Raw genomic sequence first — 18,690 nt, forward strand, 5'->3', positions numbered from 1 at the left:
TCTCATAGAGCAGTGAGTGAGTGGAATAGTTTGCCTTTATGGGTAGCGAGTGCATCTAGTGTGAATGAATTTAAGGAAGAATGACAGCTGGTCTGGATGATTTATGACTTCCCTCAACGAGTCCTTGATTCCTTGGAGGTCTTATATAATAATAGTTTTCAGTTCCTATTTGCAAAACTCCTGTATATTCATATCTTTAACTTCCATAGAGATTACCAACATTGTCAATAAGACTGGAGAAGTCTTATTGACACAGCATATACTTAATATTAGCTTTGCTGTTTTCTCCAAGGCTTCCAAAAAGCATCTGTCTTATATTCATTTTCTACTCTGCTGTTTAGATCAACCATCTTTTCATTTTCATTGTTGGCTTCCCTTTCTCTGACTCAATTTGTACATTTCTTCACCAGAATCTTTAGTTTATGAAGTTTATTAACATATTTAGTTTTGAATGTTATTGTTACCTTGCTTTCTCTGATCAGTACAGTCATCCCTCGACTTACGTCCGGATTCCGTTCCATCTGGCAGGATGTAAGTCGATAGATTAAATCAACAGAGTTATAGGGGTTAGGGACTTAACCGTAATAAGTATACTGTCGTTTTAATTTTTAAATCTTATTATAAAACTGTACTGTGTTACTGCCACTATAAAACAGGAGAATAATCACCCAAATCTTCCTCCCCAATCATTTCTTCATTACCTTCCCTGAACGATCAGGCTGTGGCTCTTCTGGTGTAACCTTTGTTTTTTGGTGAAAATGTCCGATGTGCTTTGCTTATTTCTTTTCTTTTCATCATAAATTTGTTCATAGCAAGCAAACGCATTGTGTACTTTCGTTTCTATTTATTAAGTAGCGTTCAACATTGGGGCTCCATGTCTTCAGCCATTTTGAGAACATTGCTAACTGCAGAGAACATTTCCTCTGTAAATTTTTTAACTTCCTCTTTCTCTTTTCCCTCTTCCTTTTCTTGTTTTTCCTCTTCTGCAACAGTTGTTCCTCCAGTTCGACCAATTGTTCGTTGGTCAACTCTTCAGGGGAACTCTCTATGAGTTGAATTATGTCATCATTCACTTCGAGATTCAGATTGTTTGCTAGGCCACTATTACAAACTTACAAAATTTTAAAATGTCTTTTTCCATATGCCACTCATACATTGAGAGGCTACTTCGTCCCAAGCCACATCAATATTTTTAATAGCATGATAAATGTTGAATGTTTTCCAGAATTGCATGAGAGTCTGGTCATTTCCTTCAGTAGTAGAAATGCCCTGTGAAAAAGTCCTCCGTAGATAATAAGACAAACTCCCTGATCCATCGGTAGTGTTTGGAGGGAGAAAAACATGACCTTGAACTTGGTGAAGATCACCTATAAAACATATAAGATGGATGACCTGGAGCATTATCTAGAATAAAATTTTAAATTCTATATTTTTTTTTCACACAATAGCTTTTTATTTCACTCGCATAACAGTTGATTAAGGCATCCTCAATTTTTGAGTCATCCACGACTTCTTATTGCTCCGATAATGAACTGGAAGAGTATGATTCCTAATGTTTTTGATGGCTCGTGGATTCTCACTGTTATATATTACAAATGGTTTCAGTTTATATCCAGCCACATTACCCCCTAACAGGATCGTAATAATACTGACATTATGAGCTTTGAAACTAGGTAGAGATTTTAGCTTTTTGTAGCTGACTGTCCACTCGGGCATTTTTTTTTCGAAACAAGGACGTCTCATTCATATTAAATGTTTGCTGTGGCAAATAATCTTCCTCCATAATAATTTTATCCAATTTTTCCACTAACTCCTTGGCAGCCTTCTCAGCACTTGCAGATTCTCGTATATTTTCACATTATGCAGCACAAAACGCTGCTTGAATCTCATGAACCAATCGGAAGAAGAGTTGAATTCGTAGTCATAATCGGGTTCTGCTTTCTCCTTCAACATGTTGAAAAGACTTAGTGCCTTAGCAGTTATTGTCACAGTGCTAAGGGAGCATGCACTTTTGGTTCAGGTACTCTATCCATGATGCAAGTAGTTTTTTCATATCACGATAGGACCTTCTCATTACTTTGTCGCCGATTTAATGGAAACAGATATTTTCACAGCCGCTACGGTTTTTTCCTTATTTTTCAAAATTGTCATCACTGTGGAATGAGAGCATCTGAAGTTATGCAATCACACTGACGTGCTTACCAGCTTCATGTTGCTTTATAACTTGTAACTTTGCTTTAAGATCAATTGCTCACCTCTTTTTCTGTGATTCTTCACTAGGTTTTTTGATGGTATGTGCAGGAGCCATGTTGCACAAAACATCGCAAAATAATTAATGATAAATACACAAATAACCCATTTCTCAAACACAAAATCAACAGAGGAACTGTTGAAGACACGTGCTGACAGCTGAGGGAGGTTGCTGCTGAAAGTGCTGTTGCCACTATGCATGCTTTACCTTACACTCGCTTGCGTCTTGTTCGAAAGTATAGCCAAAAATGTTATTTATTCTCTTATGAGATCACGGACGCATCTTCGAAAGGACGCAAGTCGAGGGATGACTGTATTTATAAAATGCTACATTTTAGCATTTTATAAATTCTTGTTGTCTTCTTCACATCTTGGTAATGCCATGTGTGTCTACATGGTGTTTCTCTAATTCTTTGGCTAGTTCCACTTGTTTTTCATTGATACTTCTTACACTGATGGTGCTTACCTTCAGTTCTGTTGAGTTTGTTCCAATAGCTGACTTTTCACCTCTGGTTCCTAGACTAACAGTGGAGATCTTGCTTAAAAGTGATGCTCCAGGTGGTATGACATTTCATCATGTACCATTATTTTTGTTTGTGGTCTTAGAACTACTTTATGTGCAGTTGTTTTTCTTAGGTAATTTTTTAATCACATCAAGAGGCTAAGTTTGGTTCAGTTTTACAAGCCATTTTAATTCAATTAAAGTAACCTGTATGAGAAAGTATGAGAAAATTGAAATTGATAGTAAGAATCTAGAACAGGTAGAAAATTTCACCTGCCTTGGAGGAGTTATTGAGTACAATGGTGAAATTACAAAAGATATAAACAGACGAATCAGTCAAACATCCCAAACTTTTGGACGACTTAATGAAATATGGAAATCAAGAGACATCAAACAAGTAACAAAAGTAAGAGTCTATGAAACAATTGCCCTCCCAATACTCCTCTATGGAAGTGAATGCTGGAATCTCAAAAAGGCTGAAGAGAAAAAAAATATTAGTTACTGAAATGGGTTGGCTAAGAAGATTACTTGGAGTATCTCTGCTGGATCGACTAAGAAACGAAGACATTAGGAAACGACTAAAACAAGAAATAACAATAATAGACAAAATCCAAGAAAGAAGACTGCAATGGTTTGGCCATGTGACCAGAATGGGAACAGAAAGACTACCATTTAAAGCCCTGAATACAACGATGGAAGGTAAAAGATCCCTAGGATTAGATGAATTTTTATTTGATCATCTAAGGATTAGATGAATTTCCAGAATTAGATGAATAGACAAAATAAAAGAGGACCTGAGAACCAAATCCCAACAAGCAACACCAAACTGGACAGAATTGTTCGGACTCTCCTGAGACAGTGGAAAGTGGAAGTGGAAAGAGTTCATTCGGCCTCATCATCATCCACATAGATGATGGAAGAGAGAAGTATGAGAAAGTGATCTAGTTTCCTTGATAAGGCCTTGTAAAATTGTATTAGTATTGCTAAAGGATGAGTCCACCCCCTTTTGAAGCAGTGTCTTTCATTTAAATCCTATTGATATATTTCTTCTCTGGTCTGTTGAAGTCCATACTAAAAACATTAGCAATTTTTATAATTTCCTTCCATAAAACAGTTTATGAAATTATTTTAGCTATATTCATTTATAAACTAAATGAATTTTAAACTGTATTAACTAAATTTAAAGTTGTAACAGGTCTTGATTTTTGTTCTAAATTTTATTTAGGTTCCCCGCCACAACCTGGAAGCTCACCTTATCCTTTTCCAAAACAGGGTCAAGGTTTTCACCCACAACAGCGTGATCATCATAAGAGATCACCTCAAGGAAGTTTAGGTAATAAGACTTTTTACTCATGGAGTGTTTTTTTTTTTTTTTTTTTTCTTAATTGTTGTATTAACCTCAGTCTTCTTATAATGTGCAAGAAGATATTTTTAGGTGATTCTGAAGTTAGTAATTCTTTTGCTAGTTTAAAAAGTAATTCAGAAATGTATTTTCATGTACTTAATGATTTCAAGACTGGTAGCAAGCAGTTTTAATTAAAACTAAAAACTAAAAATCAGTTTATGGAAATATGTATATTCCTTGCAAAGAAATGCACTTATATTTTATAATGCAGCATGTATTTAATCTACTTTGTGAAACACATTTGTCAGTATTCAAGATCTAATGCTATAAATGGAAGAGAGAGAGAGATTGTAAAGATAAATGCTAATCTAAATATAGAGTAAATCCTCAAAGCCTACCATTCTGTTCTGTAAACACTGAGACTCGGGAAGTATAAATATTTTGTACTTATGCAATCCATTAGGACTTGGTATGTACAATAACTTGTACTACATATCAATTGTGATATGGCTGCATAAGTTACATAATTCAATGCATCATTATTGCTGAATGTGACATTGGCTGGTTGTTGATTCATGTAATTGTAGTCAGTTTGTGTGTGTGTGTTGCCTCCCTCCACCTCTTTCTCTTTGTTTACCTGGTAAACTGTGTCATAATAGGGTCTACAGCAGCAGCATAATTTGCATAACATCCCAGCCATAGTGAATCAGTGCATGTTATATATTGCAAGCACCATGGAAAGTAATATCCATTTAATGGAAGTGTATTACTACTTCTTTAGGTTTTGTATATTTTTAGAGTATGAAATTAATATTATGTTTAAGGTATGGTAATTCCATTTTATAGCATTGTGTGTGTTTGTTCGTTCATTTGTGTTAGTTTTCCTCCCAATAGTAACCCTACCAGGAGGTAACTTATTCCTACATGCTCCAATGCATATATTACATGTAGCTTCCAAGTACTGGTTAACATTTATATTTCCAATTTTGTATTAATATTCGTATTTACATTTATATTTTTACATCCATATTTATATTTTTATATATACATATATTTACTATATAATTCATACATCAGTAATTTGTTACATTACAACTGGAAGTTGATCTTATTGGCAAATTTAATTAATTCTGTGTAATAGTTTTCGATAAGTCTCTGTTTTGACACTGGCCACTTGTCTCCTAAATGATGACATGTTGTATTAGGGGCATCCGGATGGAGTCCAGTCATAAAGTATGTGGTCAACAGTCTGTTGAGGGCATGGACTACAAATGCATGATGGTGATTTCAGGATATGAAATCTGTGTAAGTAGTGTCTTAGTTTTCCATGTCCCATTAGTTAGCTTGGTTAAATCTGGAGAAATGGCATGTTTTTTCAGCCAGAGTCTGCTTCTGATGCTTGGCAAGAATTCTTTTGTTGTTGATCCATTTTTTGATGTTTACCATTCTTCTTCCCACAAGTATAGGCTTCATTCTTCTGCACGTTTTTATAACAGATCTCGAGTACTTTTGGTAATTTGTTTCTAGCTGCTTCTTTAGCCAGCTGATCCGCTCTCTCGTTTCATTTCTTGATATGCCAGTATGTGCATTTGTCCAACAGAACTTGATTTCCCATACCAATAGAGTGAGATTCCAAACCAGATTTCTTGTCTGTTCTATTAATGCTATATGGCTGTTCTGGTTTTTTATGCCATCTATTGTGCTTCTGCTATCACTGTAAATTGTTGCTATCTTTTGATGAGAGGTGTTGAATTCTAATTCTTGGAGATATGTAAGTGAATAAACTATAGCAAGTTGTTCTGCTTGGTTGTTGGAACAGAAGATACAGTCTGGAACAGCGTTCTTGTATAATGGACTGCCTGTTATTTGCAATGAAGAAACAACTGACGTTCCCTCCGGTTTTGCTTTCATCAATGTATATATGGAATTCGTCACTTTCAGACCTTTCCTTCTCCTTAATATATGTTCTTTTTGCTGGGTGAGGCCAGCAAAAAGAACATATTCTCTGTTGTAGAGAAGTGGACATTCATAGCAATTTGTATCAATGTTATAATTTTTGTTATATCTTATGGAAGTGAATTCATACATAAGAGAAAATTCCTGTAATTTCAGGCAGATTGGTGTTAGAGCTGCCTCGAAAGATATTATTTTTACACCCTCCATGGAGTCAACAGACTCATTGTGGGAGGTTCATTCAATTCACAACATATTTATCATATGGAATCTTAAAGTCCTTAACACTCCTTACATTAACAACACATTCTGGTATGCATTCCATTCACTGACAATTTTCCATGTGAAATACTCCTCGCACCATTCTTCACCACACTTTTACAATAACTTCCAGGAATGACCTGTGGTTTTTCTCCTCTCACCTTCTACTCTTTTTATAATCCCCTCTGGATTAATCTGATAAAATCCTCTCACTAATTTAAATGTCTATCATCTCACCTCTCTTCCTCCTATCCATGTGGATTCCAAACTCTGCAATCCACATCTCTTCAACCTCTCTCCATAGCCAGCAATCCAAACTCCTAATATAGTCTTAGTCACTCGTCTCTGGATCCTCTCCAATGTCTCCACATCACATCACATTGAAAACCAGGTGACCAGATCTGAGCACAATAGTCCACGTGTGGTCTGACCAGTGCCTTACACAGTGGCACAACCACTTCCTTATCCTTGCATGTTAGAGTACTTCTTATCATAGCAGCGCTACAATGTGCAACCTCTGCAACACTAACAATATGCCTTCTAAACTTCAGTCTACTGTTGACCATCACTCCCAAATCTCTAATCTCATCCACTTCCTGCAGTACGTCACCATTGATATAGTACACAGCTTATATTATTGCACTCCAAAATACAACACCTTGCACTTATTGATATTAAAATTACAACCTTACTCTTTTGTTCAAGTAAAAAGTCTATTCAAATCTTCCTGAAGGGATTCAGCATCAGCAGTGCTACTTATAATTCTTCCCAACTTTGCATCATCAGCAAATAACTGAAGATCTCCAGTCAGTCCATATGATATATCATTTACAAACAAGTTAAACAGCAGGGGCCCAAAAACGGAACCCTAGGGCAAAGCACTGGTTACCCTTCTTTTTTGAGACACTGCTCCATCATACACAACCTGCTGGTATCGTTCAGAGAGCCAATATTCTCTTCCCATCCTCTGCAGCTTGTACACCAACTTATCATGCTAATGTAATCTATCAAACACTTTTGCAAAGTCTACGAATATCACTGTATATGATTCTCCCTTATCCAACACACTTGTAACTTTATCATAGAATGCAAGTAAATTACTGAAACAGGACCTGCCCTTTACAAATCCATGCTGATCATCATAAAGAATGCCATGTCCATGAACCCAATTCTGTATTCTATTCCATACCAATCTCTCCAACCACAACTTCAGTTATACAGACCTGCCTATAGTTGGAGACTTCTGTCTTAGAACTATGCTTGTGGAGTGGTACTATTTTGCCTTCTTTCCACTCCTTAGAAACCCTACCCACTATAAGACTTCCATTAAATAGCCAGGTCAAGGGCATAACCAACTGTTGTGCACATTCCTTAAGCATAGCATACGTCGTTGATATATCATCCATTCTCACAGCCTTATTCACATCTAACCCAACTGACATATGACACACCTCTGTTTCTTTCACTTCCAATTCTCCTAATACTTGCCTCTCTTTTATATATTGTACCAGATCATTTATACCAGTATGATACATGCTGATAAAGTGCTCATTCTATAATTCCACTATATCCTTTGCTGCTGTTAGTCTGCTGCCATGACTATCCACCAATGTTAGTCTGCCATAATTATTCTTCCTCTTGCTTGCCATATAGTGGAAAAATTCCCTTGAGTTAACCTTGGCCTGAACAGCCAATCTCCTCTCATACTGCACCTTTTCTTTCTTTACAATGCTCGTCACCTTTCTAGTCTGCACCTTATGCTCTTCATGGATCTGATCACCACCAACTGTCTTGTACTTCCTCCATAACATTTTCTTTTCCAGCACAGCTTGCTTGATTTCGTTGTTCATCCATTTCGCTCCCACTCTATTTACTCGCTTAACCCTCGGTATGCAGTCATACATTGCTTTTGTCAGATACCTTATGAGTTTCTTGCATTGTCAACATCTTTTCCACTCAGTTCATCTATCTACCCAATATACGATGCTGACTGACTACAGAGCTCCTTATAATCACCTTCTTTATGCTTCTACATGTATCCATTTTTGGCAGTGACCTTTTCTTTTTCATCACTTCCCAAACAAGTACCTCATGACCAAACTACATCTTGAAGTTATCACCAAATCCAAAACATTAAAACCTCTAGTTGCTTCAATCACATGCTAATTAAAATACTTATCTCTCAGAAATTCCACAAACGCACTCTCCTTGTTCCCATACACTAATACACTATCCCCTCCTTCCAGTTTATATCCTGCAATTCAAGTCTCCCATCAGGATCACCTTCTTTTTATATTCCCACCTAATTTGCCTAACAGGGAATGCAGAGAATACTGATTTCCCAATCAGTATTCTCTGCATTCCCTGGCCTATAACAGCATCCTATCAGATATACTAAGCCGTTTATTTCAACTTTGCACCACATATATTCAAAATCTGTGCATTCACCATCAACTTCCATACTTTGCAGACACAATTCCTCTGCAGTCATTAACATTTTCATTTTCCTCCTCTTTTCACATCTCTATCCTTCTGGAAAATTATATATCCTTCTAATTCTATTCCTGACATCACACCTCCTCACACAACCAAGTTTCACCAATTCCAATTACTTTTGGACATACCATCTCAACCAATGCCACAAACTCAGCTCTCTTGTTTCGCATACTTCTTACATTTGTGTATAAACATAGCAATCGATGTGTGTTTGAGGCCATCCTACCAGAAGCACCAACATCTATTCTAGCTGCTATACTACACCTCTCTCTCTCTCTTTAGTTTGTCCACTCCTGTTTCCTTGATCCTGACTGTGATTTCTATTCTTACCTGTCTCATCCTCACCTTTATGATGCCAGCAAAATTACATTGTCTTGTATCCTTTAATTATATATATGGCTATAAGGCATTGAACTCGGTTTAGCTTTCGTTGTTTTTCTTTGATTTTAGTGTACGTTTCCAGGCAGATGGAACATAAGATATCAGTGGCAGTATAGCTCCAGTATATGTTGTTTTCAGCGCTAATTGGCTTAATTCCCACTTAATCCTTGCTGACTTTGCTAGAAGGTTTACAATTTGTAAGCTTTTTTTCGGCACCATATGAGATGTGCTTGTTGAAGGTAAATTTTTCATCTATTGTTACTCCTAGGATTTTAGCTTACCTCGAACTTCTCATTTAGGAAGATCGTTAAAGGTTGTTTTGATTTTTTGCGTGAGGTGTGGAGCACTTTAGACTTGGTGTTATTGAAGGTAACTTTCTTCTCGTGTGCGCACTCTGTGATTTTACAGATTTCATTGGCTGCTACTTCTAACTGTAAACCATTGTGTCCCTGAATCATTATCATCGCCGAAATCTGACTTTTGTTTCAGTAGTGTGTGTGTGTGTGTGTGTGTGTGTGTGTGTGTGTGTGTGTGTGTGTGTGTGTGTGTGTGTGTGTGTGTGTGTGTGTGTGTGTGTGTGTGTTGTTTGATTGATTGATTGATTGATGCCATTTAAATGTTTTATATACCCAAAATGTTGTATGAAGTGCATAATTGTGTATGCTGCAATTTAGTGACGAAACAAACAAGTAGTTTGTCCATAAAAGTTCTGCCACATGTGATAATGTGTGTCACTTATTTTTGGTATATTTGCTCTGTGTTAGTGTGAAGAAAGTAGTACTGCACTGTGAATGATAATGCATAAATCTTTAATTATTTGTGCTTCTGTTTTTCATGGCTAGTAGGTCACTTGACCTAAATTCTTAGCAATCAACAACAACTCCTCCAACAGAAAATCTATCAGGTCAAGCAAATCAATCCTCACCATCTGTTTCTATTCCTATTGCTTTTCTTCATGAACACTATTTCAACTTGGGTTTATTTTTTATAAATCTTTTCTTACTTGGTCTTCCTGTTGATCTTTTCCTTTTAATCATCACTTAAAGTAGAAGACAGATGAAAGATTGATTTGGAGGAAAATTGTAGATAGAATGTTAGTAATGATGTAAATTTTTCATGTAGTATTATCATATCCTGTACACCTCTTGAGGGTACATGTCAGGAATTTGATTATGATGATAATAAGAGCATTTTAACAGAATAGTCCTCTTGTCAATATTTCTTATTCTATTATTCCTTGTTTTTGCTAGCATCATCTGCTTTTATTTCCATTATCTGTTTGTCTCTGCTGTATAAGACAATTAGGTATAAAGTAGTTATTTTTCATATCTAAAAATAACATGAACATTTTCCAGATTTCAGTGCATTTCCCTACAGCAGAAATCATATAAGTTGAGCAGCTCTCAGATGTGAACTTTAGACTAAAATACACGAATCTTATTCAAGAAAAAATGAAAGAGTTTGAGATCAGAAACCAAAAGACCTTGGTGATTCAGTGGCAAGATCTGAAGAAAACACTAATTGACTCAGTCAGAGAGGCATGTGGTAAGGTTGTGTGCAAGGATAGAAAAATCAGAACTCCATGGTGAAAGAAAAGAAGAAAGCATTTCAAAAGTTCCTGGCAAATAAGTCAGCTTGTGCTCTTAGAGAATACAGAGACAAATGTAAGAAAGCCAAACAGGCTTTCTTACATTTGTCTCTGTGCAAAACTGGCTAAACAAAAGTCATGGGAGGGCTTTAGCAAGAACATAGAAAATAAATATCAAGAAGGTGGCAGGATATTCTGGAGTTGTTGAAGAAGTTCAGAAATGAAAGAAAGAGTGCTGTAAAAGGAATTAGAGATGATAAAGGTGACATGAAAACAGGATAAAAAGATATTCTTGAAGTATGGAGTAATTACTTTGAAAAACTGCTAAATGAAACAAGCAGTGATGACAACACAGTGGTAAAAAACACTGACCAGGCATGCAGTCAGGAATACATATCCATACTTGCTACCTCATACGGAGGTAGCAGTGTTTTTTCTCCTGGAAACTCGGGTTTTTCATCCCGCATACAGACAAATTGGCCCTTCAGAACACGCAAAATTTACAGATACAAAAAATACTAGTTCTTGTGGTGGTGGAGGTGGGCGGTAGATGGCGCTGATGGAGATGATTCATAGTAGAGATTCGGTGTAATGGTTGAGACAGTTGTAGCTGTCCTCCTGCGATGAGTCTTCGGACTACTTGGAAGTATCAGTAATAATAATAAAAACTGAATGTGATAATTACAGAGGCATTTCATTACTGGGTGTTCCTGGTAAGATTATATGCAAGTATACTTGATAAATGGTTGAGAAGGATTGTGGAAGAGAAGCTTGGTGAAGAACAAGCTGGATTCGGGCCAAATAGAGATTGTCAACTATCTCATAAAGTGGATCAGATTTCCACTTTATGACAGATAGTTGAGAAATCATGAGAATATAAGAAAGATCTGTATTTAAGTTTTGTAGATCTGGAAAAGGCATATGACAAGGTGCCAAGAGAGAAGCTATTCAAATACGCTACAGTTACATGGTGTCAATGGGGCATTATGTGATGCAATGCTTGGTCTTTATTTGAGTTGTAAGTCAGCAGTTAGAATTGAACGAAGTACAGGAAGATGGTTTAATGTTAAATCTGTGAGACAAGGGTGTACATTATCCCCTCTGATCTTCATTATCTATATGGATTACATTATGAAGGAGAGTGGTATTAAACATGATATCAAAATTGGAGGTGTTAATGTCAGCTCTTTGCTTTATGCGAACAATGTTATACTTCTAAATAAATCCGCTACAAGTCTGCAAGATTCTCTGACTAAATTGAATAACTGCTCTAATAGATATGGTACGATGGTCAGCAATAAAAAGACAAAGACAATGAAAATAGGCAGAATCATTGAAAATGTGAACTGTGTTGTGAATGAAGAACCTGTGGAACAAGTAAAACATTTCAGCTACTTAGGCACAATTTTTACTGAAGATGGTAAATTAAATATAGAAATAGACAACATAATCAGCAAAGCTGGTAGGGTGGAAGTCAATTGAATAAATTCATATGGAATAAGAGAGAAATTAGTTGAAAACACTAAATTAGCTGTATACAAGACAGTGTTCAAACCAATTTTAACTTATGGATCTGAGAGCTGGGTCAGAAGTAAAACACTTGACCAAAGACTAGAGACCGCAGATATGAGAGTCCTGAGAAAGATTAGAGGCGTGAACAGATGGCATCAATGGCAATATCATATTAAAAATGAGGATATTAGGAAAGAACTTGACATTGTCAGCATCCAGGAATGCATTAGCAGAGCTAATCTCAGATGGTATGGTCACTTAAATAGAATGGTAGAGGAAAGATTAGCAAAACAAGTGTTCTCTGCCAGGTTGGCAGGAAAACGACCCAGAGGAAGACCAAGATATAGGTGGATTGATACGGTACAAAGTGGCTTAGACGATAGAAATATAAGATCTGATAATGTTGGAGTCTTGATAAGTAACAGACTGATTTGGAGGAAAATTGTAGATAGGAAGTTAGTAATGATGTAATTTTTTTCATGTAGTACTATCATATCCTGTACACCCCTTGAGGATACATGGCAGGAATTTGATGACTTCCAGAGTGCCAAGAACTCACTGAGGGAGCTCGCAGTCACACACACTTGATCCACTGACACCTTCAGCAGGCCAGTTATTCCATTCGCTCACTGCTCTGTGAAAGAAAAATCTAGTTCTCTCCCCCTTCTTTACTAACTAAAAATTAACTTCCATGGTTATCCCCATCCCCTTCTCCTATCATCAGTACCATCAAGGGGTGTACAGGATATGATAGTACCACATGAAAAATTTACATCATTACTAACTTCCTATCTACAATTTTTCTCCAAATCAGTCCGTTACCTGTCAAGATTCCAGTATTATCAGATGTCATATTTCTGTTTTCTAAGGCACTTTTTACTGTATCAATCCACCTATATCTTGGTCTTCCTCTGGGTCTTTTTCCTGCCAACCTGGCGGTGAACTCTTGTTTTGCTAACCCTGAGATTAGCTATGCTAACACATTCCTGGATGTTAACAATGTCAAGTTTTTTCCTAATATCCTCATGTTTAATATGATATTGCCACTGATGTCATCTGTTCATGCCCCTAATCTTTCTCAGAACTCTCATATATGTGGTCTCTAGTCTTTGGTGAAATGTTTTACTTCTAACCCAGTTCTCAGATCCATAAGTTGAAATTGGTTTGAACACTGTCTTGTATACAGTTAATTTAGTGTTTTGATTAATTTCTCTCTTATTCCATATAAATCTATTCATTTGATTTCCTACCATACCTGCTGTGTTGTCTGTTTCCATATTTAATTTACTATCTTCACTAAAAAATCGTGCCGAAGTAGTCAAAATGTTTTACTTGTTCTATAGGCTCTCCATTCACAATGCAGTTGATATTTTCAGTGCTTCTACCTATTTTCATTGTCTCTGTCTTTTTAATACTGACTTTCATGCCATATCTATTACAACAGTTATTCAATTTAGTCAGGGAATCTTTCAGACTTGTACTAGATTTATTTCAAGGTGTAACATCATCCACATAAAGCAAATAGCTGACATTAACAGTTCTGTTATCCCGTTTAATACCATTTTCCATATAGATAATTTTAAATCTGACAGCAGATTTAACATTAAACAATCTTCCTGTACTTCCTTCAATTCTAACTGCTGACTTACAACTCAAATAAAGACTAAGTATTGCTTGATATAATTTCCCATTGACACCATATAACTGTAGCATTAGGAATAGCTTCTCTCTTGGCACTGTCATATGCCTTTTCGAGATCTACAAAACTTAAATACAGATCTTTGTTAAATTCCCATGATTTCTCAACTATTTGTCGTAAAGTAAAAATCTGAATCTGACACCCTATATTTTGCCTGAATCCAGCTTGTTCTTCACCAAGCTTTTCTTCCACAATCCTTCTCAACCGTTTTTCAAGTATACTTGTGTAAATCTTACCAGCAACACTCAATAGAGAAATTCTTCTGTAATTCTTACATTCAGTTTTATTTCCCTTTTTATATATGGGTACTCTCTATTCCAATCATCTGGAATTCGTCCCTCTATCCAAGCCTTCTGGATTGTGCAGTGCAGTCACTTTAAGACTTATACCTCCATAGTTGAACATTTCTAGTCGAATATCATCTATTCCTGCTGCCTTTCCACATTTCAGGCTTTTAATGGCTTTTTCTACTTGAAGTATGGATATGTATTCCTGATTGCATGCCTGCTGAGTGTTTTTTTCCTACTGTGCTGTCACTGATTGTTTTGTTTAGTAATTTTTGAAGTAATTACAACATACATCAAGAGTATCTTTTTCACTGGTTTTCATGTCACCTTTATTATGTCTAATTCTTGTTACAGCACTTATTCCTCCATTTCTGAGCTGCTTCAACAGCCCTCATAACAGTGGCAGATCCAGAGGGGAACGGCAAAGTGGGGGAACCCCTCCCTCCCAAAGAAAAAGGAAAAAAACTAGAAAATTTTCTAAAAATCTTTTACTAATTAATAAAATTTATTTTTTTATTTATGTTTTGTCGTATATTCTATTTCTATACTACTTATGAATTAGCCATCATTTCAGATGCTCAGTCACAGGTCGTATGTGATGTGGTATGTATTCTCAAATCGTCTAATCAACTTGCCTCCTCTTCCCCCCCCCCCCCCCTCAAGATTGCGTCCTGTGCGCTACTGCACTATTTTCTTATCAAAGCTCTCCCCTGGCTTTTGTTTAGTTTTACACAGTGTTTAGCTTTCTTACATTTGTCTCTGTATGCTCTGAGAACGCAAGCCGACTTAATTGCCAGGAACTTTTGATATGCTTTCTTCTTTTCTTTCACTGCCTCTTTAACTTCCTGTGTCCACAGTGGAGTTCTAATATTTCTATCCTTGCAGACAACCTCACCACATGCCTCTCTGGCTGAATTAATCAGGGTTTTCTTCAAGGCTTGCCACTGAATCTCCAAGGTTTGGTTCCTGTTCTCAAACTCTTTGATTTTTTCTTGAATAATGTTTGTGTATTTTAGTCTACATTTCGTATCTTAGAGCTGCTCAACTTTTATTCGTTTTAAAACTTTCTTATGTTCCTTTCAATATGAAATTCTATTTTATCCTGCCCAAGACTAAATAGTGATCACTTCCAATTTCAAATCCTCTGTACACTCTAATGTCCTGCACCAGTGGGAAAACATCACCGTCAACAATAGCATAGTCAATGAGACTTTTCTTATTCCTTTCCTCTTCTCTTCATGTGAATATGTGCACATTTTTATGTTTGAACATTGTGTTAATAATAACTAGTGCATGCCCTGAGCAGAAATCCAACAGGTATTTGCCATTATTATTAGCTTTGGTCTTTACTCCAAATTTTCCCAAAATATTTTTGTTTGTCTGACAATCATTTCCTACTATGCTATTTAGATCCCCTACAAGTATCAACTTTTCCTTTTTCATTGTGTCAGTTACTTTCTCTAAAGCCTCAAAAAATTCATCCACTTCTACCTTAGTAGAACCTTCTGTGGGGCCATAGGCACAAGTAAGTCTGATTGTGCAGTTTTCTCATTGTGATATTTGCCCACATCACTCTACTTTAAAGGATGGAACACTTTCAAGACATGAAAATTCATCCAGACGGTGCTAGAATTTATGAAACATGCAAGGACTGTCCAGGGATCAAACTAACACCTGCCCATATCTATTCTTGTCCAGCAATTGCTTCTGCTCTACTGAAAATTGACAATAACCCTACAGAAAAGCTCTACTCCATCAAACTTCAAGAGATTGCAAAGCAGTTCTACAGGTTCACGGTCATCTCTAGAAACTCATCAGTGAGCTCAACAACAATATCACTCTACTTGAGACTGCCTGCCATTCAAGAAGATTAGCCTCGTATTTAATGTTGAATACTATGGTTACTCCTTCTTTTCCTTGATTATCATTGCCTGAATATAACATTTTCTATTTATTGCTCAGAACAATCTCACCAGTTTTTGTCTTTTGTTTCAGTCATCCATATTATGTCAATCTGGCACTTGTCTAATTCCTCAGCTAGCTCCATTTCTTTGCCATTCAGGCTTCTTATGTTGATAGTTCCTATCTTGAACTCTGATGGCGAGTTGGGGCATGTTTTAAGATTTGTTCCAGTAGCTGACTTTTTTGCTGTTCACCCTGGTTCCCTGGCGAAAACAATGGTGGCCTTGTTTGGTCAGGCTGTAAAAATAATCATAATTAAAATTCTGAATATTTTTATGAATTGTGTATGTTTAAATGTTTATTAGTTTTAGTTTCATAACATGCATTGTCGGCACTTGCGATGTGCCCGTTATTGAAATTGTTTTGTCAAAAATGATATTTAAAGAAGTTAAAAAAAAAATTGATGTACTTGCCAGATTTTGATATTTGTATTACTTACAAGAATTTTATTGTAATTTAAAATTATCAAAAGTTGTGTTTTATGAAGACATTCTCTTGTTGCTAACGGAGACAACGTGCCAGCCATTACACTTGCTTGCCATTTTGAAGGAGTGTGCATGCTCGCTGAGAAGTTTGATGTGTGATTGGCAGCTGACAAGTTCGGTATCGAAGCAACAGGAGAGTAAACAAAGATAGCGTTCGGAAGGATTTTAGAACACAGGCTAGCAGATATTTAGGTTCAGAGGAACTTGAGTTTTTTTTATATGACAGTCGGAGGAAAATTAATAGTATATTCGAAAAAGGAATCGTGGAACTATTAAGCTTTAATGTGGAATAAGTATGTGGATAAATAATAGAAATTATTGCTATATGCATTTTAAACGGAATATTGGAGGAAACACTAATTCAAAGATTTATAGTAGATTCTGAAAAGGGAATCGTAAAACTGTAAGTTTTTTTTAATTGGGAAAGTTAAGACTGTCAATAAGCATTTAGTGAATAAAAGAAGAATTTGCTATTTACGTTCTAAAGGAATGTTCGAGAAAACTGATTATGAAGTTTCATCTGTCTTAAGGACGCTGGATCTGACTATTATTTCTACTGAAGAAAAGAGACAGAATTAAGTCAGGAGAAATAATGTGTGCTACATAAGTGATGAGAAAGGATCCTGTAAAAAATTAAGAACCGAGTCACATATCTTCTGAAAAGAGCCTTGACAGAGAAAGAAACTTGCTATGAACATTTTGTGATTGTGCAAACAAAGTGTTTAGTCTGGTCTTAAATGTAAGTTTATTTTTAAAAGGCCTTGGATCCAATTAATTTTGTAGTTATGTAATAATATTTGTTTGAAGTGTATATATATTGTTTTTGTTATATTAAATGTGTTTATTTTGTATTTTGGTCTTGAGTCAGTAATTATTTGGATTCTGAAAGAAAGAGTTAAGATCATTGCACCAATTGGAGTGAACCCTTGTGCATATAATAACATATAGGTACACTTGGAAATAAAAAAAAATAATAATTGTTAGAAACAGAGATTATCTCTATGGTAGGATTAACATTAAGATAATATCTATGAATATCCTATATATAAAAATCCACCAATTATTAACAAGGCGATGCACCAGCTGGCATGAAATCCTGTCATGTTGTACCATCATTTTATATTTTGGTTTAAGCCAATAAGAATACAATTTGGTTAGCCTAAATCCCAAATTGTCAGCCCATCCTCGCGTGTTCAGTATCCAAGTAGATACCACAAGAAGGTGAAGATTGGATATTAGGTCTGAAGCCCTGATCAGTTCTCCGCCTTCCTTTAAAGGCTATGTAGAGGTCTCCTCTCAATTATACAGCTTTGACCCTTAAGCACCCTTTCTCCTATCTTTCCATATAATTTCATAACTTGTAATGTCCTTTCTGAGGTTTATAGACCTCTGTCATATCACTTCTGTTTATCAGCGTTTGCAATTCACATACTCTCAACGTGCCTCGTAATCTAAATTCCATAATCCCAATATCATCTTTGCACCCTTTTGATATTTGGTCTCCAAACCGAGGAAACCAAATCTGTGCATGGTACTCCAGGTCAGGTGTCGTTATATCAAAGTCTTGTAAAGAGTCAAAATGTGACTGCCTTATCCTTACATACCGAAGTTTATTTCAACATCACAATTATCCTCTGAGTTGTTTTTACAGTGAGATCTTTGAATTTCTATCCACTATGATTCCAAGATCTCTAGCCTCATCAGTTTCTTGTATTATAATCCCACCAATATAATATGCTGTTGGAAATCTCATCAGGCCAAAGAGAATTTTACACTTGCTAACATTGAAACGACAGCCATTATCATTTGTATACGTTCCAGCTTATTCAAATCATTCTGTAAGTACTATATATGTATATTAGCAGCATCCCTGATTGCACTATCTTTGCATCATCAGAAAACAGTTGACCATACGTCAGATCCTTCGCAATATTATTAATGTATAGACTGAACAACAATAGTCCAAGGA

At 36.1% G+C, this 18,690-nt stretch overlaps 1 protein-coding gene across 4 annotated transcripts in view; it reads left to right on the plus strand.

The window, feature by feature from the left end:
• LOC150101831 (constitutive coactivator of PPAR-gamma-like protein 1 homolog) overlaps nucleotides 1-18,690 on the plus strand; it is a 326,792-nt gene that overhangs the window by 78,165 nt on the left and 229,937 nt on the right. For all 4 annotated transcript variants that reach the window (XM_090400106.1, XM_090400107.1, XM_090400108.1 and 1 more), the window contains exon 4: nucleotides 3,978-4,085. In XM_090400106.1, the coding sequence (XP_090256232.1) occupies nucleotides 3,978-4,085 (108 nt within the window). The remainder of the gene's footprint in view (nucleotides 1-3,977; nucleotides 4,086-18,690) is intronic.

This window comes from Typopeltis vanoorti, chromosome 11 (assembly GCF_054136105.1).
Source record: "Typopeltis vanoorti isolate ZY-2024b chromosome 11, IOZ_Tvanoo_1.0, whole genome shotgun sequence".
NCBI lineage: Eukaryota > Metazoa > Arthropoda > Arachnida > Uropygi > Thelyphonidae > Typopeltis > Typopeltis vanoorti.